Genomic DNA, 25,905 nt, shown 5'->3' with positions numbered 1-25,905 from the left:
GTTTTTGAGGTATTTAGTCAGCTAGTGTCGCATAGAGCTGAATAAAAACTTGGTTATTTCTATGGGGTTCAAATCACCCCTGTTAAAACTGAAAATCCATTTTAAGTGGTTTTTGTTTTGTTTTAAAAAAAAAGTTTAGTGTTTATATGTTGGTGATTTTGTATCTCAAATTCAGTTGGTTTTGTGTGTTTTCTGTGTCTTTTAAAGTTTTGCATATTAGGGCTAAAGGGAAAAAACTATTAAAAACAAAGAATAGTGGAGGCAAATCAACTTAAAGAGAAGTGAGACACCAAGAATGAGGTGTGAACAGCTCAAGCACAGAAGCAGATAAGATAAGACATGAACACAAGTAAAAGGAAGCTGCAGCTCACAATTAACAGAAGAAGACTGTGACTCATGAGATTTGAAGTTTACATTTGCAATAATAATAAAAAAAGTGTTCTTCTGCAGATAAATTTAGATGTTTTTGTTTTCTGTTGATAGGTTAGGTTATGAACTTCTGCTTCTGCCTTTTGTATAAAGCAGCGTAGACCAGGGCTGGTGTGCAGGAGCCTTATTCATTTTACTTACTCAGTGTTTTTGTATTTTGCTCTTTTCATTTTAATTTCTTTGGATCCTGATCTATTTCGTGATTTTGATTTTTCTGCCAAAAGAAAATAAACAATCTAACTAAAACACAGAAACCATTTTTGATATTTTGATATTCATCCTTCCAGAAGCTCTTCATATAACTTCAGGTATGACTCATTTTTTTACTCTGTAATTTTCCAGAATAATTAAACGTCTGCCTTAAGGCAGAATTTCGGGAAATATGATGTTGAAACTGATGGAATAAGCCTTTGATGAGAGAAGATGTAGTCTTAATAATAATGATAAACACTTTAAATTACCCTTGATAAAACTAAGATTATCAATATAATACTCAATATAATAAGTCTTCCTGCTTATTTCAGGATTCAAACTTTTGTTTCTTGTTTTTTTTTTGTTAGTTCGCCCCGATATTTGTCTGAACATCAATATATCCCCATAAACCTCAACTAATGCCCAACGCAGTTATTCACTGATGCGTTTTGTTTAAAATGTGTTTTCAGACTTGTCTGCTGAGTCAAGATGGCACGGTTGGTAATCTGGGTGGCTGTTTTCGTCTTATTTGCATCCTGTGTTGGGACGCCACTGGAGAATTTGAAGAGGGTGAGGAATGTTTTATTTGCTTTACATCCACACATGCTCAACATGAACGTAATATTCAATAACATGTTTCTTTCGTGTTTCTGTTTAGCATTGGCAAAAATTAAAAAGCTGGATTCATCGTCCAATCCAACTGAATATGGCTCCAAACTCTGTGGATGACATGTACGACAAATGCGAAAATGACATGGAGAAAAAAATAGCGGAGACATTTTTACAAAATGAGATAAACAAAAGTAAGGACTTCAAACAGGCCTGGGATAGTGCCGAGAAATACTACAACAAGAATTGGGCGAATAACCCGCCGCTGAAGAAGGAACAAATCATGGCTCTTTACGCGTACACCCTGAACGTCCCACAGCTGTACAGCGAATTCAACAATGCAACCCGAAAACAAAAATCTGTGTACAAAACCAAATTCCCGTATCACACTCTGCACTTCTACCTCACCATGGCCCTGCGCGCCATTAAACCCAAAGCAGGAAACTGTGTCACTGTTTTCCGGAGAACAAACGGCGAATTCAGCAAAAATGTTCTCAACAAAGAGATTCGTCTTGGCGCTTTTTCCTCCAGTTCGATGGGTAACTATTCTTCCGAGAAAATATTTGGTAACCAGTCGTGCTTTGAGATCTACACCTGTTTTGGAGCAGACATCTCAGAGTACTCTAGCATTAAATCAGAAAAAGAAGTCCTGATCCCTCCCTACGAAGTTTTTAAAGTAACAGAAATAAAGAAAGCCGCTGACAACAACAAACTTCCTTGTGAGGTCGTCTACAAGCTGCAGAGCACAGACAAACCTCGTTCCAATTTAAACTGTACTCTAGTCAAGAGAAAACGTCTGCGTGGTTTTAACTGAAACGTCCTAGAAATAAAGGCGGTGGTGCTCAGATCTGGACATAATTTGAGATTTCTTTTTAAAGAAAATCAGTTCTATTTTAACAAAACGTAACTCAAATTTCATCTCGTTCACTCGAATCCAATCCTGAGTTTCACATGGTGTGTTGAGGGCCGACCGAGTTATGATAACAAATATCCAACAGTGAATGTGAACATGCATAATCTTTACTGTGTAAAATTTTAAAAGAGAAAATTGTCTAAGTTTTGAAGCTGAAATTAAGTGACAAGTAACATTTAATCGTTAATTCACATTTATTGTGCACATGAGTTTTAACTGCAACCATTAGCTTTCCTTTTTTTTACGTTTTCTTTCCCATAAAAAGTAATCCCAAACCAGTTCTACTCTGCTCTTTTTTTTCTGATCCAATCGCCAGCTTGTTAGAGCAGATGGCTTCTCAAACTGAGCTTTGTGATGATGTCTGTATGCGGATTCAGATATCTTTTTGACAAGCTACAGTAAGTGTTTAAAATATTTTATTGCTCATGTGAGTAAGGAAACTGTAAAATAATTCAGAAAACAGAAAAAAAAACAATGCTTTTATTACATTGTGGCATTTTGTAACCCATTAATCTGCATACAATGTTTAAAGTGAGTCATTCCTTCTTACTGTCGCCACATGCTTGATCAAGATGTTCATTTGCTGCAAAGTCAAGAACTCATAATAATTAGCTGGGCTGCTTTAGATTGTAATATTTTTATGTGACTTCAGTGAAACGATTATCTTTATTTAAATTTATTAAAATGTATCAAAATTTGAATTGTGAACTGCGTATGCATGTGAAGCTGGATTTGAATCTGTATGATTGGACTGTTTTAGATTGATAAGATGTTGATTTGAACCAGAATATATTCTGTGTGATTGGACATGAATTTGACCCTTTTGTCTTATGTGAGACGATGTCTGTTGTGAATTATTGCTATTTAAAATAACTTTAAAAACTTTAGATTTTAAAAGTGTCTTTAAAATAGTTAAATGTTTGATGGTTGTGATCATTTATTTTGTTCATCTGCTATATTTCCTGATTGATTTTTTCTGTTTTAATAAACATTATATTGGAACACCTGAGCCTTGCTGCGTCTGTGTTCAGATAAAATAATGTTGTTCAGAAAATATTCTTGAAATACTCTCAAAACAGATCAAGCACAAAACTGATCTACAGTATGAATGTTTGGATTGTGAAATAAAATAATAATAATAATAATAATAAAAACATGTTGCCTTGCATATCAAATGTCCAAAAGTTTCCGTGTTCACCACGGTACCTAGACTCCAGTGGGGTTTTTTTAACAACTGGAGATCTGGGTCAGACTTTCTACAGAACTTGACTGGTTCTAGTCTTGGCTAAAGAACAGAGACTTCTTCACGTCAGTAGATGTCAATAGGTAACTATCCATCAGAGCTGACAAAACTCACACATGGAGAACCCCAAGGTTCCAGGTTGGGTTCCCTTTATTTAATATCTGTGTACATTTAAAAATGGTCATAAGTCTCATCAGAAATCTGCCATGTTTACAAAATAAATCCTCTGATGAATTCAGATCAGTTGTTATGAAATGAATCATAGCATCTCAGGTAACTGTTCACAAAAAGCAGTTTTACTCATTATTTTAATTCTAATATTATTCATTCAATAAATTCCTGGATTGTGGACCGATGGCTCCGTCTTTCTTCTGACTAAGTTGGGGGTGAGATGATGCAGTTCAGGTCCAGCAGCTTTCACTTAGTTTCTAACTTGCAGCACAAGCACAGAAATCAAGAAACAACCCCGCCACCTAGTGGTCAAAGTCGTTACAACATGTCCTGATTTTCAACACTATTTACACCATAATTTAAGTGGATGCGGCCCAATGGACAGCCACATCAACCAAGTGCCATGACTGGACACCGCCTGATCGTTAATCTAAAGAAGAACGATCAAGAGTCAGTGCACAGCTTCAGCTTCAGCTAGGAAAGGAGTGATGTGGTGATGACTTCCTGAAGAGTTCCTCAAAGAGACAGATGCCCAATTTCAAGGCTTTAAGTTACAAAGTCAGACCAAAGTATTGCTGTTCCTCTTTATATTGACCTGAACTGAAGAAGAATTTAAAGCATGATATGTCCACTTTAAAGATCAAATATACTTAAATCTAAATGAAGTCATTCAATAGGTCAAGATGACCTATTGACCTATAGGTCACAGATCAGGATCTGAACAGATGTTTAAGACGGGTTATGCTGGTGTTGATTTTAAAGAACATACATATACTATCAGTTTTGCGCTTACATGACAAACGATCGCAGGTGAAATGGAAATAATCTTTGTTGTAAGTTTTATTCAGTTGGGAAACCATTAGCTTGACAAAAACAACTGATTATTCTTTTGTAAACATGTCATGACATGGAGGAAGGGGCAGAAAGTTGGAGTTGTTTTCTACCCATCAACAGAAGAGGAGATGTGTTTTATTAACTGCACCGTGTGGAAAACTGCCATTCTATTGGCTGGAACGGTTGTTAGGCGACGGTACTCCTTGAGCCGCAAGATTTCAGATTGTAAAACGTGAGCTCTCAACTTCTGGCAGTCAAATTCCCCCATAGGTTGCATTGAGTATTTTGGTTCCACTTCAGGGTCAGGAGACCCTGGTTCCACTCCAGGAGACCCTGAGGTGGAACCAGGCCTTCCAGCCTTTCTGTTGCCCCCAAACAGGATAAAACAGGCTCAGAAGGTCAGAGAGTTCACAGAGTCTCAACTTTATCTGCCTGGTGATGTATCCCTCACCTTTGGCGATAAGTGCTTAGAGGCTTCCACAGAAGAAGATGCTGATGGTAAATTGCCAAAAGCAACATGAAGTAGCAGATTAGATAGATGACTGAGGGTGAGAGAAGTTTTCACTTCCTCTTTGTGCTTCTGTATGTTTGTCATGCTTTGTCAATGTCCTGGACAAGTTTGTGTACACGCCACAGAAGCAGCATGAAATAATAATGATGCATGCTACCTAACAAACTGGCTGGTTTACAGATCCAATTATGTATTTGAAAAATTAACAAGTTTAATTCTGATGACTCTGTACATCAGTACTACTACAGCTATGTAGTTTTAAACTCTGTTGTATTCTGTTTTTGTTTTATTTTACTTGTTCTGGTGACTCTATAGCAAAAGTAATTGTATCACTCTGAATCTTCTCTTTTTCCTGAAAGCAAATAAAGTTTAAACTTCTGTTTTACTTTATTTGTCTGACCTTTTTTTTTTTTTTACCCCTCCAGGGGGTCTTTTGTGGGCTCTAGTGACCCTTATATGATAGTAGGCTGACAGGAAACGGGGAAGACATGCGGCAAATATCGTTGGGTCCAGGCGTCGAACCCGCGACGGCCGCGTCGAGGACTCAAGGCCTCCAAATACGGGTTGCGCCAACCGCTACGCCACCACGGCACGCCCTTGTCTGACCTTTTTAAGAAGAAGACTGTTGGGTTTTGTTGAAGCAGAAGTTTGTGGAAAAACAAGCAGCAAGAATGACAAGTCCCTTCTTATCTTTTAGACAATGAGTTTGACATCATCATCTAAAAGTATGTCAGTCATGATTAACCAGCACACTGACTTTGAACTTGCTTGGGGTCATGGACCTTTACTGCCTTACCAAAACAAAAGGTACACTCTACAACTTCTATTACCATTTACTGTGGTTTAGTTTTACAAAGATTCATGTCCATTCAGTGTTAAACTATATTGCCAAGAGTATTTGCTCACCCATCCAAATGATCAGAATCAGGTGTCCCCATGTTTTTCAAGGCCACAGGTGCATAAAATGAGGCATGTAGGCATGTTGACTGTTTTTACAAACATCTGTGAAAGAATGGCTCGCTCTAAAGAGCTCAGTGAATTTCAGTGTGGAACTGTGATTGGATGCCACCTGTGCAACAAATCCAGTCGTGACATTTTCTCGCTGCTAAATATTGTATCAGAAGAAAATGGAAGTGTTTGGAAATGGCAGCAACTCAGCCATAAAGTGGTTATGCCAAGGAAACTGAAAGAGCGAGGTCAGTGGATGGTGAAGCACGTAGTGCGAAGAGGAAAGAGCAACTTTCTGCAGACTCAATCACTACACACCTTCAAGCTTCATGTGGCCTTCAGCTCAAGAACAATCCACAGAGCTTCATGGACTGGGTTTCCATGGTGACCAGCTGCATCCAAACCATACATCATAAACTGCAATGCTTCTCAGTGATTAAGAACAGAAAACATGACAACTTATGTTTTGCACGCATAATAGAGATGAAGTTATTTTACAGTTCACAATAGCAGTTGAGAACAAACGTGTGTCTTGTTTTACAAGTCTTATTGTAGTTATGCTGCTTTTCTATACAACATCATTCTCTTTTTCTAAAAAAAAATTAGTTATTTAATCTCAGTATCAGAGAACGAATAAGTAAAGTTCCACCACAGAATGCCAACATACTGAAGATAAATAAAGAAGCAATGTGTATTTGTATGTTGTCCAGCTAAAATTACAGGTTCCTTAACTACAGATGAAACCAGATAATTTGAAAAGAAAATTTGCATGGCTGGATTAGCAATATATAGTATGCAAAAAAGTAAAATTTTAGCTCTGAATGAAGCAGTTTGACTGGTTGGCTGTTTATTTTTTATGACAATACACTATAAAACTATAGTTTAAGAGTCTAGAGCAGCAACACACTGACACACATGATTTACCCTACTTTGTTAAGTTGACCACAAGTTTTTGAAGTATTTCCACATGTGTGTCTGTGGGTGGGTCTTTTCTAAACAGCAGCGTATTTAAGGAGCAGTCATTGTAGAAATCCTAATCCTGCTGGCCAACCCTTCATCACTTGATAATATATTCCAGAACGACGTTGTTTTTGGAAAAACGTAAGATTTCATTTCGGTTTTAAAATACAAGTATAGTGTTTGCTGGAGCTCCTGTGAGATTAAATTTTAATATTCCTTATATATAGTCATCACATTGATAAATATTGTTTCCTGTCTTTCTGTTTAACTGTTAATTTGTTGCAGGATTGCGAGGATGAAGGCCAAAATGTTCCTGATTGGTTCTCTGTGGTTGTCTCTTTGCTGCCTGCTTCATGTTCAACCAGAGAAGGCAAGTTTTCTTTCTGTTGGTGTCAGTGCAAATTGAATATACTTTATATAGACTTTCTTTTCTTTCAAAGTAAAAAAATTATACTTACTGCAACAGCATGGGCATTTTTATTTTTGGTGAAGATCTTACATCAAAACAATTCTACTTGCAAAATTCATAAAAGGTCATTTAGATTTTAAGTTCGCAATGCTATTTTTTAAAATTTCCTACATTGAAGGATGTATTTCCTGTTATTTCCAACTAAGTAAGTGAAGTGAATGTAACTTCATCTACATCCTGCTGTGCTCTTTGTCCTATGTATATCTATTTTTTCTCATTGCTTTTAGATTGGTGATCCGCTGGACATGGCTGTGAACTCTGTTGATGACAGGTACTCTACCTGTGCTACACAGATGGAGGCAAAGGTCAAAAAGACGTATTTTGAAAAGGAAATGGAAAATAATGTATTCAGCAAGGCATGGAAGGGAGCAGAAAGTTGTGCAGATAGAAATATGAAACAAAAAGAACCAGCAGATGAGGCTCTAACAAAAGATCACATGCAAGCAATTTGTGTTTACACAGCTGGAGGGCCAGCAGATTTCTTTAAGGCATTCAATGACGCAGTCCGGACCAAGAGACAACAATATAGTTCATCCTTTCCATTCCACTCCTTGCATTTCTGGCTGACCAGAGCGATACAGATCCTCAAACCCAATCATAATGAGTGTTACACAACTTTCCGTAGAATGAAATCCACGTTAACAGGTGAAGTCAACCAAGAAATTCGATTTGGTAATTTTGCCTCCTCCTCCAAATTATCAACTCTGACACACTTTGGTGAGACAACATGCTTTAAAATTACAACCTGTCATGGAGCTTATCTGAAAAAATACCCAAAGCTCCAAGATTATGAGCAGGAGGTGCTCATTCCACCTTATGAGAAGTTCAAGATAGTCAGCAAAGATAAACCTCCAGAACTTAATGACTGTAAGACTGTCTATGTTCTGAAAAATGCTCGGCTCCAAAGCAATCTTGACTGCCATGTTGCAAACCAAATAATTTTGTGATTTTCTTTCTTCACACGCATTAATTTAGAACAGTTTCATCTTGTTCTAAATTTACACCTGGCTGATCTTTAAAGAGAAAGTTCAGATTGATCTCAATCAACTTCCTCACTTTGAATAAACATGCAGAAATTTAGGCTGTAGCGTAAAAGCTAATGGCGAGCTTCTCTGTGCTACTTAGAACCGTTTAACTGCTGCAAGCTGAAGCTTTGGGTTTGCTTAGAGGACAAGGTTTTTAAACCATTGTTTTGCTAATGTGAAAGTATTTCTGCTGGAAGAAAATGCTGTTCTTTTTCTTTATTCTGTGCAACTTCAATAAATACATTAATATGTAAACATGTGTTATGTTTCTTTAATGAATGTCAGCATTGTGTACGTATTAAATTATACAATATTTTAGTAGCAGGATTATATGTGTATTGTTTGCATAATAATAGATGAATTAATTAATACAACTGAATATTTCTGAGTAGTTTAAGTTTGGCCTTAAACGGCATGCTTTCCTAAACGGCAACTATATTTTGATTCAAGTTTCAACTTGTAACTTTAAGTTACAAAGTCAGACCAAAGTATTGTTGTTCCTCTTTATATTGACCTGAATTGAATAAAAGTGAAGGATTTAAAGCATGATATGTCTACTTTAAAGATCAAATATATCTACATTTTGGGGTTGCTTTTAGTCTAATAATAATTGGTCCTTGAAATGTCTCTTTACACAGAATCTATACTCAGTTTTAATGTATTAATTTGTGGTTCTGCATGTCTGAACTCCTTAGGAAGTGGTCTGCAGGGGTCTCATGAGAAGCAGGAAGTGGTATGTTGACTAAAAGCTCTTCTGCTGATCTGCAGATTCATGGTTAACATATAAAATGCCACTATGTGTGAGGCCAGTCATGGAGAAAGGATATTGGTGTGAATAAATGTATGAGTTTGAAGAGAATTTTGAAGAGAAATGTGTGTGTGTACTATCAACAATATACTGTATGAACCATGTACATATAAACTGTGTTTTATTCTGCATGAGCTGTGCCAGATAATTAGTTCTTGTTGGTGGGTTAGAGGTTAGGGTTAGGTCAAATGCAACTTCGCGTCAACACACTTCTGTGTGACTTTCATGTTCTCCTTTTTGCAGAGCGCTGTCTCAGAAGGACATTCTGTTGTTTTCCTCTTCCTCCAAGTGATGCTCATATCCACTAATGTGCCACATTTGATGAAGTCATCCGATAGGTCAATTTGAAAAGGTGCAATTTAGAAGATCCTGAATGTAGCCTTTAATTACCAGGCTCATGTTTCGCTTTTTCCAAATCATCAGTGGAATAATGGGAACAAGTTGTTGGTTCATGACCGTTTATGAATTTGAGATAAAGGGTGTTTATGAATTATTATGATGGATGTCTTCTGAGAACATAATTAAACTGCAATCTTTTAAACTAATGTATCTTACATGTTCAAAAAGTCTCAACTTGATCTGGTTGATTTGGTAACATTTCCCTCCCCTCTTTGTCAATCGCTCTTTAGAGGTTTTCACAGAAGAAGATGTGGGAAGTACACCACCAAATAAGATAAACGACTAAGCGTGAGAAACTGCTTCACTTCCTCTCTGTGTTGATGCACTCTTGTCATGTTAAGCTATTACCTTGCAGACGTTTCTGTAAACATCATAAAAGTAGCATAAAAATAATAACATGATACAGGCCTTAGGAAACCAACTGGTTGGTTTACAAATCCAAAAATGGTATCTGCATGTCCAATTATGCATTTGGAATAAAGTTAGGGATGTCACTAAAGGCTTGATTGTTAATATTAGGGAGCAGCAGGGTGTTTATATAGGTAGCTCTAAAAAAGAAGAAAAACAAATACTGCTGGTGACTTAATAGCAAAAGTAATTTCTTCAGTGTTTGAATTGTCACTTCATACCAAACAGGTGTAAACTAATAGGTCCATTTTGTGGTTTTGTGAACTGAAGGGCTGACGGGTCACCCTGTTGACCGACCACAACATCGGCTGTGCTCTTCCTGAGTGTCGCGCTAAGACTGCGGGAGGGTTAAAGGTTAAATAGTTAAATCTAGTCGAAACTTTGCCAAAAAAAAAAGAAAAGTAGTATTCATTTAATGATTTCCTGCCCACTCTGTACTTGTGGACTGATGGCTGCTTGGTGCTGAGTTTAGGGTGAGATGGTGCAGTTTGGGTCCAACATGAATCTCATAAATGACAACACAATGATGATCTTAAAATATTGTCAGGATGGGATATAAAAGCCTCGTTTATGTCAACGCAGCAAAATAACATATCTTACTAATCAGTCATAAATTTTAACCAAAATATCATCTGCACAAGTTTTTCCACTTTTATTGTCTCATATACAGAGCAGTCCCCACTGATCAGCAGCAGTAGTTCATGTGAACAGTTAATATATTTACTATTCAAATAGTAATGGAGACAAGCTGTGATGTTTTTCTGTGACTGTTGTCCACTAAAATAACTGATTTTGCCGAGTCTTTTTCAAACTTTGTTGTCAACTTGCTAATTTTTTAAGGGTTTTTTTTGCCATAACTCAGACTTCCCTTTCCTTCTCCTTATCAAATATAATCCCTCGTTACCTGAGAAGACCTTGCCTCATCGTCCTGCTGCTGGCCTCTCCTCTAATGTCTCCTCCCTGATTCTTTGCTCTTTCTGTTGTGACAATAAAGATTCATTTCAAATATGTGGAAAACAACAGTGAGTCCAACTTCTGACCAGAAATGAAAGAGGACTGGGTTTATTCCTGGCATTAACTGACTAGCAATGAATGTAAAATAGGTAACAACAGCATTAAAATTCTTGCTAACTAGCTTGTTTGGAAGAAAACTCTGCAAAGTTTCTTGCTAGTTTCTGAATGTGAAACAGAATGTGCAGCTCAGCTGAGCAGCAGCTCTCCCCTCAGTGATCAGATCTACAGGTGTAAACTGTGCTGTACATTGTGATGAAAAGCAGTACTTGCTGTAATGGCTGTGACCGCTAGGTGGCGCGGTTGTAGTTGGACCAATGTTCTTGTGCTGCAAGTTAGAAACTAAGTGGAAAGGATATGTGTATATATGTATATATATATATGTATAGTACAGACCAAACGTTTGGACACACCTTTTAATTCAATGAGTTTCCTTTATTTTCATGACTATTGACATTGTAGATTCACACTGAAGGCATCAAAACTATGAATAACATGTGGAAATATGCACTAAACAAAAAAGTGTAAAACAACTGAAAATACCCCTTATATTCTAGTTTCTTCAAAGTAGCAACCTTTTGCTGTGATTACTGCTTTGCACACACTCTGCATTTTCTTGATGAGCTTCAAGAGGTAGTCACCTGAAATGGTTTTCACTTCATAGGTGTGCCCTGTCAGGTTAATAAGTGGGATTCATTGCCTTATAAATAGTCATGAAAATAAAGGAAAATCATTGAATTAGAAGGTGTGTCCAAACGTTTGGTCTGTACTGTATATAAAATTATGACTAATTAGAAAGATGACGTGTCATTTCCAGAAGTTTCTGACAGCTTGGTGTTAGCTGGCGCTAAAAGGTTACACTGTTTGCTGCGTTGACATGAACCTTTAGCACTCATTGAAAAAAGAACAAATCTGAAGCTAACTTGCAAAGTTTTGGAAATTATATGCAAATGCAAAAAACGTTATCTGTTTAAAGCCTGGTCATACGTTCATTTCTCCAGTCCTTTTCTGCATCTGCTTCAGCCATTTGCTTCATCATACTGCCAGTCCACTGTTCCTGTAACTGTCACCACAACTAAAGAGATATGTATACTTTTTTTTTGCGGTCATTTTAACATCTAACTGTTACAGAGTGACTAGGTTAAGCCAATCCTGATGCTTTAGGGACACCATCCTGCATGTTTTAAGTGTATGTGTGGCCCAACATGTTATTTTAATGATTAGATGATTAAAGGGTTTTACAAAACTTGATAAAATAGTGAGCAGGTAGATCTACCACTGTATCAACTGGGTGTTGAACAGGGAAACGTGACATGCAGGATAGCAGACTTTAAGAACAGGGACTGAATCAAACTAGTTTAAATGTGTGTGAGTTTGTTGTGTAGACTGGCAAAAGGTTTGCAAGGACTTTAACATGGTTTGTGGGGACACTGTGCTTCTGTTATATACACCAGGTCAGTATAATGTTAGTTTTTAATCACTTCATTGTTTGCTGAATATGAACCTGCAAGGGTTTATACTCTATTATATCTTGACCCCTGATGACCTTCTAAATATGACAGGCTATCATGTTCCGTCCTGACAATATTTAAAGATCATTATTGTGCCGCAATTTACTGAGTACAGACTGTTTTGACATGTCTAGTTTAATAAGTGATTTCTCTATTACCATTTGGATGATAACTTCTGGAAAACTGTCTGTTATTATTAACTGTTCACATGTATTATACAACGACTTCAGTCTATAGAAATGAAGATCAAACAGCTGGAGGTGAACTTTGACATCAACGCTAACTGTGGAAATCAGACAACTCTTCCTCAAATCAACGGAGCGGTTGTACGCCTCGCATCAAGCAGCTCACCCTGGAACGCTCTGGTGCCAAGCTGAAGCAAAAATCTCACACCGCAGATCCGATGAGGCGACTGACAGGGAGAACCCCTCACCTGGACGAATCAGCGTGGCCGGCTCTGAGCCGAAACCCACCTTCAACCTCAACACCTGCTCCACCAAAGAAAAACAAACAAGCAGCTGCAACCAAAACGGTTCCACCGACCCCACTCCCAAGGACAAAGCGACCAGCCCGAGCCTCAAAACATTCTGACTCTGTGGGAATCCCACTGAAAAAGAGATTTTCTGAACTCCAGCCTGAGCCTCTGAGTGAAACCTCGCTTTCAAACATCAACAATGAGGCAACACCAACACATCCACCCCCCAAAGCCCCAAAGGACAAAGCGGCTACCAGGAAAACGAAAGGTATGCCAAGAGTGCTTATTGTTGGAGATGAGGCAGTAAATGGAATCAGTCATGTTTGCAATCCCAAGAAAACGAGAGTGATTTCTTTTCCTGGTGACACTGTATCTGATTTAACTCGTAAAGTTCTTTCGCTAACCGCTGATCAGCCAGATATTGAGTCCTTAGTTGTGCATGTTGGAGCCAACAGTCTGGCAAAGCAGAAATCTGAGATTCTGAAAAAGGACTTTAATATTCTACTGAACACTATGGGAAAGTTAAAAATGAAGTTATTTCTCAGTGGTCCAATTCCATCACCTCAATGGGGAGACGAAAAACACTCCAGGCTGGACATGGTAAACAAATGGCTGATTAAAAGCTGCTCTGCCAGCTCAGTGACCTTCATCGATAACCTCTGGATCTATTGGCAGCGTTTTCACCTTTTTGGAAGAGGTGGACGCAATCTTAATAAACATGGGACAAAGCTGCTCACTGCAAACCTTTTTCATTTTATCAACAAGGACAGCAACGTGATCATCGCTTCAGAAGAACAGACTCAAGGATTTCTGACTAGGAAGAAACCTTATCAGGAACAAAAACAAGCTGATACAACATCGACTGGAGACGGAGCGACTGGTTCCCTTCCTCCTTCTCCCCTCCCTCTCTGCTCACCCACTCATTCACAGGATTCACAAGGTACACATGAAGAAATGTCTTCTGGACCGGAGTTTCTTAAATTTACAGATGGAATGAATCAACAGGTTGTACTTGGGACGTCTCTCCTTAGCGCTCACGCAGCAGACCTCACTTCATTTAAGCCACCTGACTCTACCTTCCCAGAGGATCCATCACTCTGCGTTTCTGAGGTCTGAGGCCGGGGTCCAGACTTTATCTTTACACCCTTCTTGCTCCAGAATGTGTCTGGCCCCTCGGCACTGCAGAACAGGACATTACCTGTCCGGATCACTACAAGAAAATTTACAAGAAACAGAAACATAAAATACAGGGGACCCAATTCAAACCTCAGACTGTTTCCCTGCCTAAAGGAACATCAGACTGAAGATTTCTTGGCCTCCAAGTCACTTAAACTAGCTCTTTTAAATACCAGATCTCTCTGTGCTAAAGCTCTCTTAATTAATGTTTTCATCACTGAGCATAATATCGATGTTATGTTTCTGACAGAAACATGGTTGAATGATAATAATGAATCGATCGTACTAATTGAATCTGCGCCTCCTAACTACAATTTCTTTAGTGAGAATAGAAAACACAAAAAAGGAGGAGGCGTGGCTTCAATATTTAAGAATACCATAAATTGTAGTAAAATCTCTTTGGGTCACTTCACCTCTTTTGAGTATCTTGGAATTGAGATTAAAGGCCACAAACGAACTTTGACTGTAACTCTATACAAAACTCCAACTTTTGTGGAAAATTTCTTTACTGACTTGAATGAACTTCTATCTCTCATATGTATTGATTATGATTGTTTAATAAGTGTTGGTGATTTCAACATTCATGTTGACAACCCCCAAGACAGAGAGGGCAAAAAAGCTCGTTAATATTTTAGAGACTTTTGGTCTAACACAACATGTCAAACAAGCAACACACACTCAAGGACACACACTGGACCTGGTTATCAGTAAGGTGTGAATATTTCCAATGTCTCTGTAACTGATGTCGCCCTGTCGGATCACTTCGCTGTTATCTTTGAAAGTTCTTTATCTTTTAACCCACTTATACAAACAGCAACCATCACAAAACGTTCTCTCACTGAAAACACAGCAGAAACTTTTAATCAAATCTACTCTTCTTCCTCATTCTTAAGCTGTAATGATGTAGATAAGTTGGTAAATGATTTTCAGTCTAAAGTCTCAGATATTATTGATTCCATTGTCCCAATTAAAATGAAGGTTGTGTCTGGTAGGAAGAAATCTCCATGGAGAAATGCACAAACAGTTAGATCTGCAAGACAACTCTGCCGTAGGGCAGAACAAAAATGGCGTAAAACTCAACTCCACGTTCATTGTGACATCTATAAAGAAAGACTACGTAACTATCATTTAACACTAAAACATGCAAGAGAGGCTTTCTTTGCAGATGTCATAAACAAAAACATTAATAATGCTCGAGCTTTATTTGCAACAGTTGACAGAATCACAAACCCTCCTGTGACGTTACCGCCTGAATTCCAATGTATTGCCGCCTGCAACCATTTTTCCAGCTTCTTTTCAGAGAAAATTTAAGAAATCAGAGGATTAATCTGTACATCCACTATAAAGTCAGTACCAATGCTGTGCCCAAACAAAACAAATACAGGAAAAATGACCCAATTCCAACTACTTAATTATAAAACCCTACAGGAAATTACAAGTCAACTAAGCTCCAGTTCCTGCTGTCTGGATGTTTTACCCTCACGTTTCTTTAAAGTCCCTCCACTGGCTCCCTGTAGCTCAAAGAATAGACTTTAAAATACTGTTGTTAGTTTATAAATCACTGAACGGCTTAGCACCACAATACATTAAAGATCTGCTGTTATTGTATCAACCTTCCAGACCTCTCAGGTCTTCTGGTTCTGGTCTGCTTTGCATCCCCAGAACCAGAACCAAACGAGGAGAAGCAGCTTTCAGCATCTATGCACCACAAATTTGGAACAAACTTCCAGAAAACTGTAAAACAGCTGAAACACTGACTTCTTTTAACAAAATTTTACTTGCTCAGTGTTTTTGTATTTTGCTCTTTTCACTTTAATTTCTTTGGTTCCTGATCTATTTCATGCAGTGGTTCTTAACCTTTTTGGAGGTACTGAACCCACCAGTTTCATATGAGCATTCACTGAACCCTTATTTAGAGATAAATAAAATATGATTTTTTTTTCCAAATTCAAGACATATATATGTTTTTTTTACTGGTGCACAAAATGAGCCGTGAATGAATGTCACCTTGCTCAAAGAACAAAACCAACAGTGCATGAACTCACAACAAACTACAGTATTACTTTATTCTGGCCCCCCAAAAATATTTCGGCCCCATTAAAGAATTTCAGCCCCCAAAAATATTTTAATATTTTTTAATAACTTAATTTTTTTGTGTTTTATTGTTTTTTGTCGTTTTGAATCCACAAAATACTTTTTTGGGGCCAGAATAAAGCATTGCCCAAATTACATACCTGCAAATCAATGTGACTTCTGCTGTTGTTTTTAGGAGACCTGTTCAGATATGCGTGAGAGTAGCACCTTGGTAAGTGCTACTCTCATGTCATCTTCACAGCAAAGTCTGTACCTTTTCTTCTTTTTTTGCTCGACATATTTAGTATGGAAAGAAGCCACACGACATACAACTACAACAGCCGTTGACTACTGCGCACACTAAATTCCCCGCAGCACCGATTGGCCGAGCAATGTAACATGGTCCCCTGCAGCAAGTGATGGCCAAGCGGGGCGTGTCATCACGACTTTACACAAGTGTGTCTTTACCTCCGCGGCAGAGGCTCCGTCGAACCCCTGAGACCGACTCATTGAACCCCTGGGGTTCGATAGAACCTTAAAGTAAATGTTAAGAACCACTGATTTCATGAGTTAGATTTTTCTGCCAAAAAAATAAACAATCTAACTAAAACATTGTTTATATGTTGGTGAATCTCAAATTCAGTTGGTTTTGTGTGTCTTCTGTGTCTTTTAAAGTTTTGCATATTAGGGCTAAAGGGAAAAAACTATTAAAAACAAAGAACAGTGGAGGCGAATCAACTTAAAGAGAAGTGAGACACCAAGAATAAGGTGTGAACAGCTCAAGCACAGAAGCAGATAAGATAAGACATGAACACAAGTAAAAGGAAGCTGCAGCTCACAATTAACAAAAACAGACTGTGACTCATGAGATTTGAAGTTTACATTTGCAATAATAAAGAAATGTGTTCTCCTGCAGATAAGTTTAGATGTTTTTTAATCTGTTGATAGGTTAGCTTATGAACTTCTGTCGACATTTTCTTCATAACCCAATCCCAGCTTGTCCTTTTCCAGGACTTTGGTTCTGATGTGGCAACATTGATGAAGCTGTTTTATCAGTGGATTTGGTCTTAAATTAATAACAGAATATCTGAATTGGATCGTCTAAATATCTGCTGAAATTCTCCTGAACTCCCTGCTCATCGTCTCTAAGCATCATTTGATGGTTTTTGAGGTATTTAGTCAGTTAGTGTCGCATAGAGCTGAATAAAATGTTCTTACTTTTACAGTGTTGGATAAACTTCTGTCAAAACTGAAAATCCATTTCAAGTGTTTTTTGCAAACATGTTAATTGTTTTTCTTCACAGAACAATTAAAGTTTGTCCTTTTCCAGAACAGCAATAGGAGCTTTGTATTTTCAGTGAGGTAATGTGCAATTGGCAAATGCTCTGTTGTTAATGGGATTTCAAACCGGGCCTAAACCAATCAACTGATCAACAACAGACAACAATCTGCCTCTGGATCCAAACCAAAAGAAAAACCCATTCATAAATGGTTATTCAATTTTATTCTGTGATGAAGGAGGGATGTGAGTGTGTTGGTGCATCTCAAAATCAGTTGATTTTTGTGTCTTTAAAATCCAAGACATTTTAAAGTTTTGCATTTTAGGGCTGTAGAAAAGAAACAATCTAAGAATAATTGGAGGCGAATCAACTTAAAGAGAAGTGAGACACCAAGAATGAGGTGAGAACAGCTCAAGGTCAGACGCAGACGCAGACCTCATGCACACTGCAGCTGAAGACATAGAAGGCCGTGCAACAGATGAATGTTAGCAAGTAAAAGGAAGTTGCAGTTCACAATTAACAGAAAAAGACTGTGACTTATGAGCTTTGAGGTTTACATTTGCAATAATAAAGAAATGTGTTCTTCTGCAGATAAGTTTAGCTTATGAACTTCTGCTTCTGCCTTTTGTATAAAGCAGCGTAGACCAGGGCTGGTGGGCAGAAGCCTTATTCATTTTACTTACTCAGTGTTTTTGTATTTTGCTCTTTTCACTTTAATTTCTTTGGATCCTGATCTATTTCATGATTTGGATTTTTCTGCCAAAATAAAATAAACAATCTAACTAAAACACAGAAACCATTTTTGATATGTTGATATTCATCCTTCCAGAAGCTCTTCCTAAAACTTCAGGTATGACTGTTTTTTTTACTCTCTAATTTGCCAGAATAATTAAACTTCCTTAAGGCAGAATTTCGGGAAATATTTTGTTGAAACTGATGGAATAAGCCTTTGATGAGAGAAGATGTATTCTTAAACAAGAATGATAATAAACAATAGACACCCTAAGTTACCCTTGGTAAAACTATTGTCAATGTAATACTGCAATTCAACGGTTAGTGCAGTAAAAACAAAAACTGTGTTCATGTATATGTCCAAAGAATGGTGAATCGGTTCTGATCAAATATGTTCATGTTACCCCACTTCCTCCTAGTCCACCATCACTTAATTTATTCTTCTATTGGATCATGCTTAGAATTGTGTAACTCTGTATACTGATATTTTAAGTCTTCAGTTCAACATCTGCAAGGGGGGGGAAATGCATCTGCATGTAATTTTCTACAAATTAGTGCTTTTGATCACATTACATCTATGCTGGCCTCTCTATACTGACTTCCTGCCTAGTTCAGGATTGAGTTCAAACTGTGTTTTTTGTGTCCTGATCTTATTTCAGCCCTGATATCTGGTTGAACATTAATATAACCCATAAACTTCAACCAGCGCTCAGCTTAATTATTCATAGATCTGCTTTAAAAGCTGAGGTACCACAGCTTTGTTGGTGGCAGCACCTAATTTAAGGGAAAAACTACATTGGCACATTAAAGTTACGCGGACCAAACATTTTTTTCTTGCTTGTTTTCAGAGTTGTCTGCTGAGTTAAGAAGTCGAAGTTGAAGAAGGTGAGAAAAATTTTACTTGTTTATTTAAATGTTGTAGATTCACACATGCTGAACATAAACACTAGTAATCTGTAATGTGTTTCTTTTTGTTTTCGCTTAATTTTGGCAGGAATGTAAGACTTTGCCGGATAGCCCAATCAAATCAGATAAGGCTCCAAACTCTGTTTGACGAAGAAGACATGGAGACAAAAGTAAAGACAGACTTTTTACTAAATGACACAAACAAAAAGAAGGACTTCAAACAGGCCTGGAATAAAGCCAAGAAAGCACACAGCAATTAAATATTTCACTACAATCCAAAGCAATTTGCAACAGAGTAGAATTTATTTTCAAAATGTGCATGTGTACTTGCGCATTAAAAGACAGAAGACTAGTTAAAACAATTGTAGAAATGTGAGCTACGCCACATGCCAAACACACAGGTCTTAAAAAAAACCCTTAATGCAATAAATACTTGAATTACAATAAGAGTAATTAGTTACTAGCAGTTAGTTCAGCATACAAATATGCTTACGCATTATTTATCAGAAATATGACCAGTATAACACGTCTTAAGATTCACTGGCCGATTATTTTATTAGGAATTAACTGAAGTGCAAAAATATATTTAATTTTAATTGCTTGTATTGCATTTGCCTTTTTAAGACTATTTAATCTTCATATATTCTCAATAATGTCTTTTAATACATTACCTCTCTTTCTCTCATCTACAAGGTCAACGTGGTGATAATTTCGGTGGTTGCGCTCATATTGCTTGGTCTTGGTCTTGGGCATGCATCTGAAAAGCAGGTGAGGGATATTTGTTTAATTGCTGCACAACCTTACATTCAGAACATAAACATGACTAATAAATAATATTTTTATTTTGTTTTTCTGTTTAATGTGGGCAGGAAAGTCAAGATTGTCCTCCATTCTCACTAGATATGGCTCCAGACTCTGTTGATGACATGTACGACAGATGTGAAGAGAAGATGAAGGAAAAAATAGAGACAGACTTTTTACAAAATGAGAAAAACAAAGATAAGAACTTCACAGAGGCCTGGAATAAAGCTGAGGAATACTACAAGAGAGAATGGGAGAATAACCCGCCACTGATGAAAGAACAAATCATGGCTGCTCATGCGTACACCCTTGATGAACCACCTTTATACAGTGAATTCAACAACGCAGTCCGAACACAAAAGTCTGTGTACAAAACCAAATTCCTGTATCACACTCTGCACTTCTACCTCACCATGGCCCTGCGCACCATCAAACTTAATGCAGGAAATTGTGTCACTGTTTTCCGGAGAACAAACTGCAAATTCAGCAAAGATGTTCTCAACAAAGAGATTCGTCTTGGCGCTTTTTCCTCCAGTTCGATGGGTGACTATCCTGATGAAGAGTTTGGTACCCAGTCATGCTTTGAGATCTTCACATGTTTTGGAGCAAACATCTCAAAGTTCTCTGAGTTTCCAGAAGAAAGTGAAGTCCTGATCCCTCCGTACGAAGTTTTTAGAGTAACAGATATAAAGGAACGCTCAAAGCACAGTGAACTTCCTTGTGAGGTTGTCTACAAACTTCAGAGCACAAACAATCCTCTGTCCAAATTAAACTGTGATCTGATCGAGAAAAAACGTCCTCATGGTTTTAACTGAACAGTCTAGAAATAAAAGTAACAGCAAATCTGGACATGATTTGAGATTTTTTTAAAGAAAATTGGCTACTCAGTTTTGTTTAACAATTAGATATGATAACAAATATACAACAGTGAGTGTGTACACCTACAAGCACTACTGTGTAAAAAAATTTATGAAAAAATTGTCTAAATTGTAAAGCTGAAATTAAATGACAGGCAACATTGAAATGTTAATTCACATAAGTGCACATTAATTTGAACTACAACCATTAACTTTCTCCTCTCTTTGCTTCTCAAACTGAGCTTGGTGATGACTGTACACAGAATCAGACATGGCTTTTTAAATATATAATACTTAAATGATGATGATCTACAAATATTTAGTCTTCACACGCAGTTGGGAGGTTGGTAAAGGTTATGTTTTCATATACCAACAAAATATAGTGCATTTAAGTCGATATTTCATAATGTTTTGGTTGCAGGCCAAATCAAATCAATGTATTTTTCCTGACATCAAATTCAAATGGCAAGAATATTATTATTGTAAACCAATCAGATATCTTTTTAACAAGCCGTAGTAACTGTTAAAAATATTTTATAGTTTATGTGAGTAAGGAAACTAAACAATTCAGAAGACACAGGCAAATAAAAAAAAAAATCCATCGCTTTTACTATGTTTTGTCACTTTGAAACTCATTAATTTACAGAGAGTGTGTTTAAAGTGAGTCATTCCTTCTTACTGTCGCCACATGCTTGATCAAGATGTTCATTTGCTGCAAAGTCAAAAACTCATAATAATTAGCTGGACTGCTTTAGATTGTAATATTTTTATGTGACTACAATGAAACGATCATCTGCATTTAAATATATTAAAATTTGAATTGTGAACTGCATATGCATATGAAGCTGGATTTGAATCTGTATGATTGGACTGTTTTAGATGGATAAGATTTTGATTTGAACCAGAATATATTCTGTGTGATTGGACATGAATTTGACCCTTTTGTCTTATGTGAGACGATATCTGTTGTGAATTATTGCTATTTAAAATAACTTTTAAGTGTCTTTAAAATAGTTAAATGTTTGATGGTTGTGATCATTTATTTTGTTCATCTGCTATATTTCCTGATTGATTTTTTCTGTTTTAATAAACATTATATTGGAACACCTGAGCCTTGCTGCGTCTGTGTTCAGATAAAATAATGTTGTTCAGAAAATATTCTTGAAATACTCTCAAAAAAGATCAAACACAAAACTGATCTACAGTATGAATGTTTGGATTGTGAAATAAAATAATAATAATAATAATTCAATCTGGAGAGACTCAGACGGAGATAAGAAGACAATTAGAAGAGTTTATTGACAAACAGAATTTAAAGTCTTTGGCGCTCGGGCCCCGGCTGGGGATAACGGTTATCGCAGCGTTAGCGATAGGCTTCAGATGAGCATCCCCGATGCTGTTAGGAACGTCATCCCCCAGGGCCCGGCACTGGTGGTGGAGGTTGAAGAAGGGTGCGGGCCTCAGGACCGGGCGAATGGAGGAGAAGGGGTGGTGGTGGGTTGAGCTCGGCTGGAGAGCGAAGGACACCATGAATGAAGGTCCTTATCAGCTGGGACTTGGTCGATGATTGGACATGACGTGGCTTGGTCCGGCGTTGATAGGTCGACGATTGTGGGCAGGTCGCTTCAATTAACGGGTCCCGGTGGGGATAAAAGAGTCTTCCAGTTTGAATTTGCGCCTAGGCTTCATTAATAAAAACATGTTGCTTTGCATATCAAATGTCCAAACGTTTCCGTGTTCACCACGGTACCGAGACTCCACTGGGTTTTTTTTTAACAACTGGAGATCTGGGTCAGACTTTCTACAGAACTTGACTGGTTCTAGTCTTGGCTAAAGAACAGATACTTCTTCACGTCAGTAGATGTCAATAGGTAACTATCCATCAGAGCTGACAAAACTCACACATGGAGAACCCCAAGGTTCCATGTTGGGTTCCCTTTATTTAATATCTGTGTACATTTAAAAATGTACACATAACTCTCATCAGAAATCTGCCATGTTTACAAAACAAATCCTCTGATGAATTCAGATCAGTTGTTATGAGATAAATCATAGCATCTCAGGTAACTGTTCACAAAAAGCAGTTTTACTCATTATTTTAATTCTAATATTATTCACTCAATAAATTCCTGGATTGTGGACCGATGGCTCCATCTTTCTTCTGACTAAGTTGGGGGTGAGATGATGCAGTTCAGGTCCAGCAGCGTTCACTTAGTTTCTAACTTGCAGCACAAGCACAGAAATCAAGAAACAACCCTGCAACCTAGTGGTCAAAGTCGTTACAACATGTCCTGATTTTCAACACTATTTACACCATAATATAAGTGGACGCGGCCCAATAGACAGCGTACGTGATCAACCAAGTGCCATGACTGGACACCGACTGATTGTTAATCTTTTGGACCTAAAGAAGAACGACCAAGAGTCAGTGCACAGCTTCAGCTTCAGCTAGGAAAGGAGTGATGTGGTGATGACTTCCTGAAGAGTTCCTCAAAGAGACAGATGCCCAATTTCAAGGCTTTAAGTTACAAAGTCAGACCAAAGTATTGCTGTTCCTCTTTATATTGACCTGAACTGAAGAAGAATTTAAAGCATGATATGTCCACTTTAAAGATCAAATATACTTAAATCTAAATGAAGTCATTCAATAGGTCAAGATGATCACAGATCAGGATCTGAACAGATGTTTAAGACGGGTTATGCTGGTGTTGATTTTAAAGAACATAAATATGCTATCAGTTTTGCGCTTACATGACAAACGATCGCAGGTGAAATGGCCATAATCTTTGTTGTAAGTTTTATTCAGTTGGGAAACCATTAGTTTGACAAAAACAACTGATTATTCTTTTGTAAACATGTCATGACATGGAGGAAGGAGCAGAAAGTTGGAGTTGTTTTCTACCCATCAACAGAAGAGGAGATGTGTTTTATTAACTGCACCGTGTGGAAAACTGCCATTCTATTGGCTGGAACGGTTGTTAGGCGACGGTACTCCTTGAGCCGCAATATTTCAGATTGTAAAACGTGAGCTCTCAACTTCTGGCAGTCAAATTCCCCCATAGGTTGCATTGAGTATTTTGGTTCCACTTCAGGGTCAGGAGACCCTGGTTCCACTCCAGGAGACCCTGAGGTGCAACCAGGCCTTCCAGCCTTTCTGTTGCCCCCAAACAGGATAAAACAGGCTCAGAAGGTCAGAGAGTCCACAGAGTCTCAACTTTATCTGTCTGGTGATGTATCCCTCACCTTTGGCGATAAGTGCTTAGAGGCTTCCACAGAAGAAGATGCTGATGGTAAATTGCCAAAAGCAACATGAAGTAGCAGATTAGATAGATGACTGAGGGTGAGAGAAGTTTTCCCTTCCTCTTTGTGCTTCTGTATGTTTGTCATGCTTTGTCAATGTCCTGCACAAGTTTGTGTACACGCCACAGAAGCAGCATGAAATAATAATGATGCATGCTACCTAACAAACTGGCTGGTTTACAGATCCAATTATGTATTTGAAAAATTAACAAGTTTAATTCTGATGACTCTGTACATCAGTACTACTACAGCTATGTAGTTTTAAACTCTGTTGTATTCTGTTTTTGTTTTATTTTACTTGTTCTGGTGACTCTATACCAAAAGTAATTGTATCACTCTGAATCTTCTCTTTTTCCTGAAAGCAAATAAAGTTTAAACTTCTGTTTTACTTTATTTGTCTGACCTTTTTAAGAAGAAAACTGTTGGGTTTTGTTGAAGCAGAAGTTTGTGGAAAAACAAGCAGCAAGAATGACAAGTCCCTTCTTATCTTTTAGACAATGAGTTTGACATCATCATCTAAAAGTATGTCAGTCATGATTAACCAGCACACTGACTTTGAACTTGCTTGGGGTCATGGACCTTTACTGCCTTACCAAAACAAAAGGGACACTCTACAACTTCTATTACTATTTACCTTTATTACTATTGGTTTCGTTTTACGAAGATTCATGTCCATTCAGTGCTAAACTATATTGCCAAGAGTATTTGCTCACCCATCCAAATGATCAGAATCAGGTGTCCCCATGTTTTTCAAGGCCACAGGTGCATAAAATGAGGCATGTAGGCATGTTGACTGTTTTTACAAACATCTGTGAAAGAATGGCTCGCTCTAAAGAGCTCAGTGAATTTCAGTGTGGAACTGTGATTGGATGCCACCTGTGCAACAAATCCAGTCGTGACATTTTCTCGCTGCTAAATATTGTATCAGAAGAAAATGGAAGTGTTTGGAAATGGCAGCAAGTCAGCCATAAAGTGGTTATGCCAAGGAAACTGACAGAGCGAGGTCAGTGGATGGTGAAGCACGTAGTGCGAAGAGGAAAGAGCAACTTTCTGCAGACTCAATCACTACACACCTTCAAGCTTCATGTGGCCTTCAGCTCAAGAACAATCCACAGAGCTTCATGGACTGGGTTTCCATGGTGACCAGCTGCATCCAAACCATACATCATAAACTGCAATGCCAAGCGTCGGATGCAGTGGTGTAAAGCACGCTGCCACTGGACTCTAGAGCAGTGGAGTTGCGTTCTCTGGAGTGATGAATCGAGCTTCTCCATCTGGCAGTCTCATTGACCAGTCTGGGTTTGGCGGTTGCCAGGACAACGGTTCTTGTCTGACTGCACCGTGCCGAGTGTAAAGTTTGGTGGGGTGGTGTGGGGTTATTTTTCAGGAGCTGGGCTTGAACCTTTACTTCCAGTGAAAGGAACTCTGAATGTTTCAGCATACCAAGTCATTTCAGACGATTCCATGCTCCAGACTTTGTGGGAACAGTTCGAGGCTGGGCCCTTCCTCTTCCAACATGACTGTGCATCAGAGCACAAAGCAATGTCCATGAAGACATCCATGAAGCTGGCAGAGTCTGGTGCGGATGAACTTGACTGGCCTGCACAGAGTCCTGACCTCAATCCAACAGAACACCGTTGGGATGAATTAGAGCGGAGACTGAGAGCCAGGCCTTCTCGTGTGTGACCTCACAAATGGAAAAATGGAAGAAGAGTTGAAGCTGTTCTAGCTGCAAAGAGTGGACCAATATGGAGGAATTATCCTGCCATAATCCAAGAGCACACATCTTCAACCTGAAAGCAGGATTTCACATCTTTTGTTCTCAAAACATTTAATACTTTTTCTTACATTTTTATTTTGAAAG

At 38.0% G+C, this 25,905-nt stretch overlaps 3 protein-coding genes across 3 annotated transcripts; all 3 read left to right on the top strand.

Moving 5' to 3' along the window:
- The first annotated feature begins 615 nt into the window (after positions 1-615).
- Positions 616-3,145, top strand: LOC116719308 (erythroblast NAD(P)(+)--arginine ADP-ribosyltransferase-like). The gene is made up of 3 exons (XM_032561794.1): positions 616-737; positions 1,092-1,191; positions 1,280-3,145. The coding sequence occupies exons 2-3, from the start codon at positions 1,111-1,113 to the stop codon at positions 2,042-2,044; spliced, it is 846 nt and encodes a 281-aa protein (XP_032417685.1). The 5' UTR covers positions 616-737; positions 1,092-1,110; the 3' UTR covers positions 2,045-3,145.
- A 3,757-nt stretch (positions 3,146-6,902) lies between these two features.
- Positions 6,903-8,540, top strand: LOC116719309 (erythroblast NAD(P)(+)--arginine ADP-ribosyltransferase-like). The gene is made up of 3 exons (XM_032561795.1): positions 6,903-6,951; positions 7,096-7,195; positions 7,507-8,540. Exons 2-3 carry the CDS (start codon positions 7,106-7,108, stop codon positions 8,224-8,226), a joined length of 810 nt encoding a protein of 269 aa, XP_032417686.1. The 5' UTR covers positions 6,903-6,951; positions 7,096-7,105; the 3' UTR covers positions 8,227-8,540.
- Positions 8,541-19,071: 10,531 nt separating this feature from the next.
- Positions 19,072-21,852, top strand: LOC116719307 (ecto-ADP-ribosyltransferase 5-like). The gene is made up of 3 exons (XM_032561793.1): positions 19,072-19,253; positions 19,777-19,851; positions 19,953-21,852. Exons 1-3 carry the CDS (start codon positions 19,137-19,139, stop codon positions 20,697-20,699), a joined length of 939 nt encoding a protein of 312 aa, XP_032417684.1. The 5' UTR covers positions 19,072-19,136; the 3' UTR covers positions 20,700-21,852.
- The last annotated feature ends 4,053 nt before the right edge of the window (positions 21,853-25,905 follow it).

The sequence above is a fragment of the Xiphophorus hellerii genome, chromosome 5 (assembly GCF_003331165.1).
Source record: "Xiphophorus hellerii strain 12219 chromosome 5, Xiphophorus_hellerii-4.1, whole genome shotgun sequence".
In the NCBI taxonomy this organism is placed as follows: domain Eukaryota; kingdom Metazoa; phylum Chordata; class Actinopteri; order Cyprinodontiformes; family Poeciliidae; genus Xiphophorus; species Xiphophorus hellerii.
This window is presented reverse-complemented; position numbering and strand designations above follow the sequence as displayed.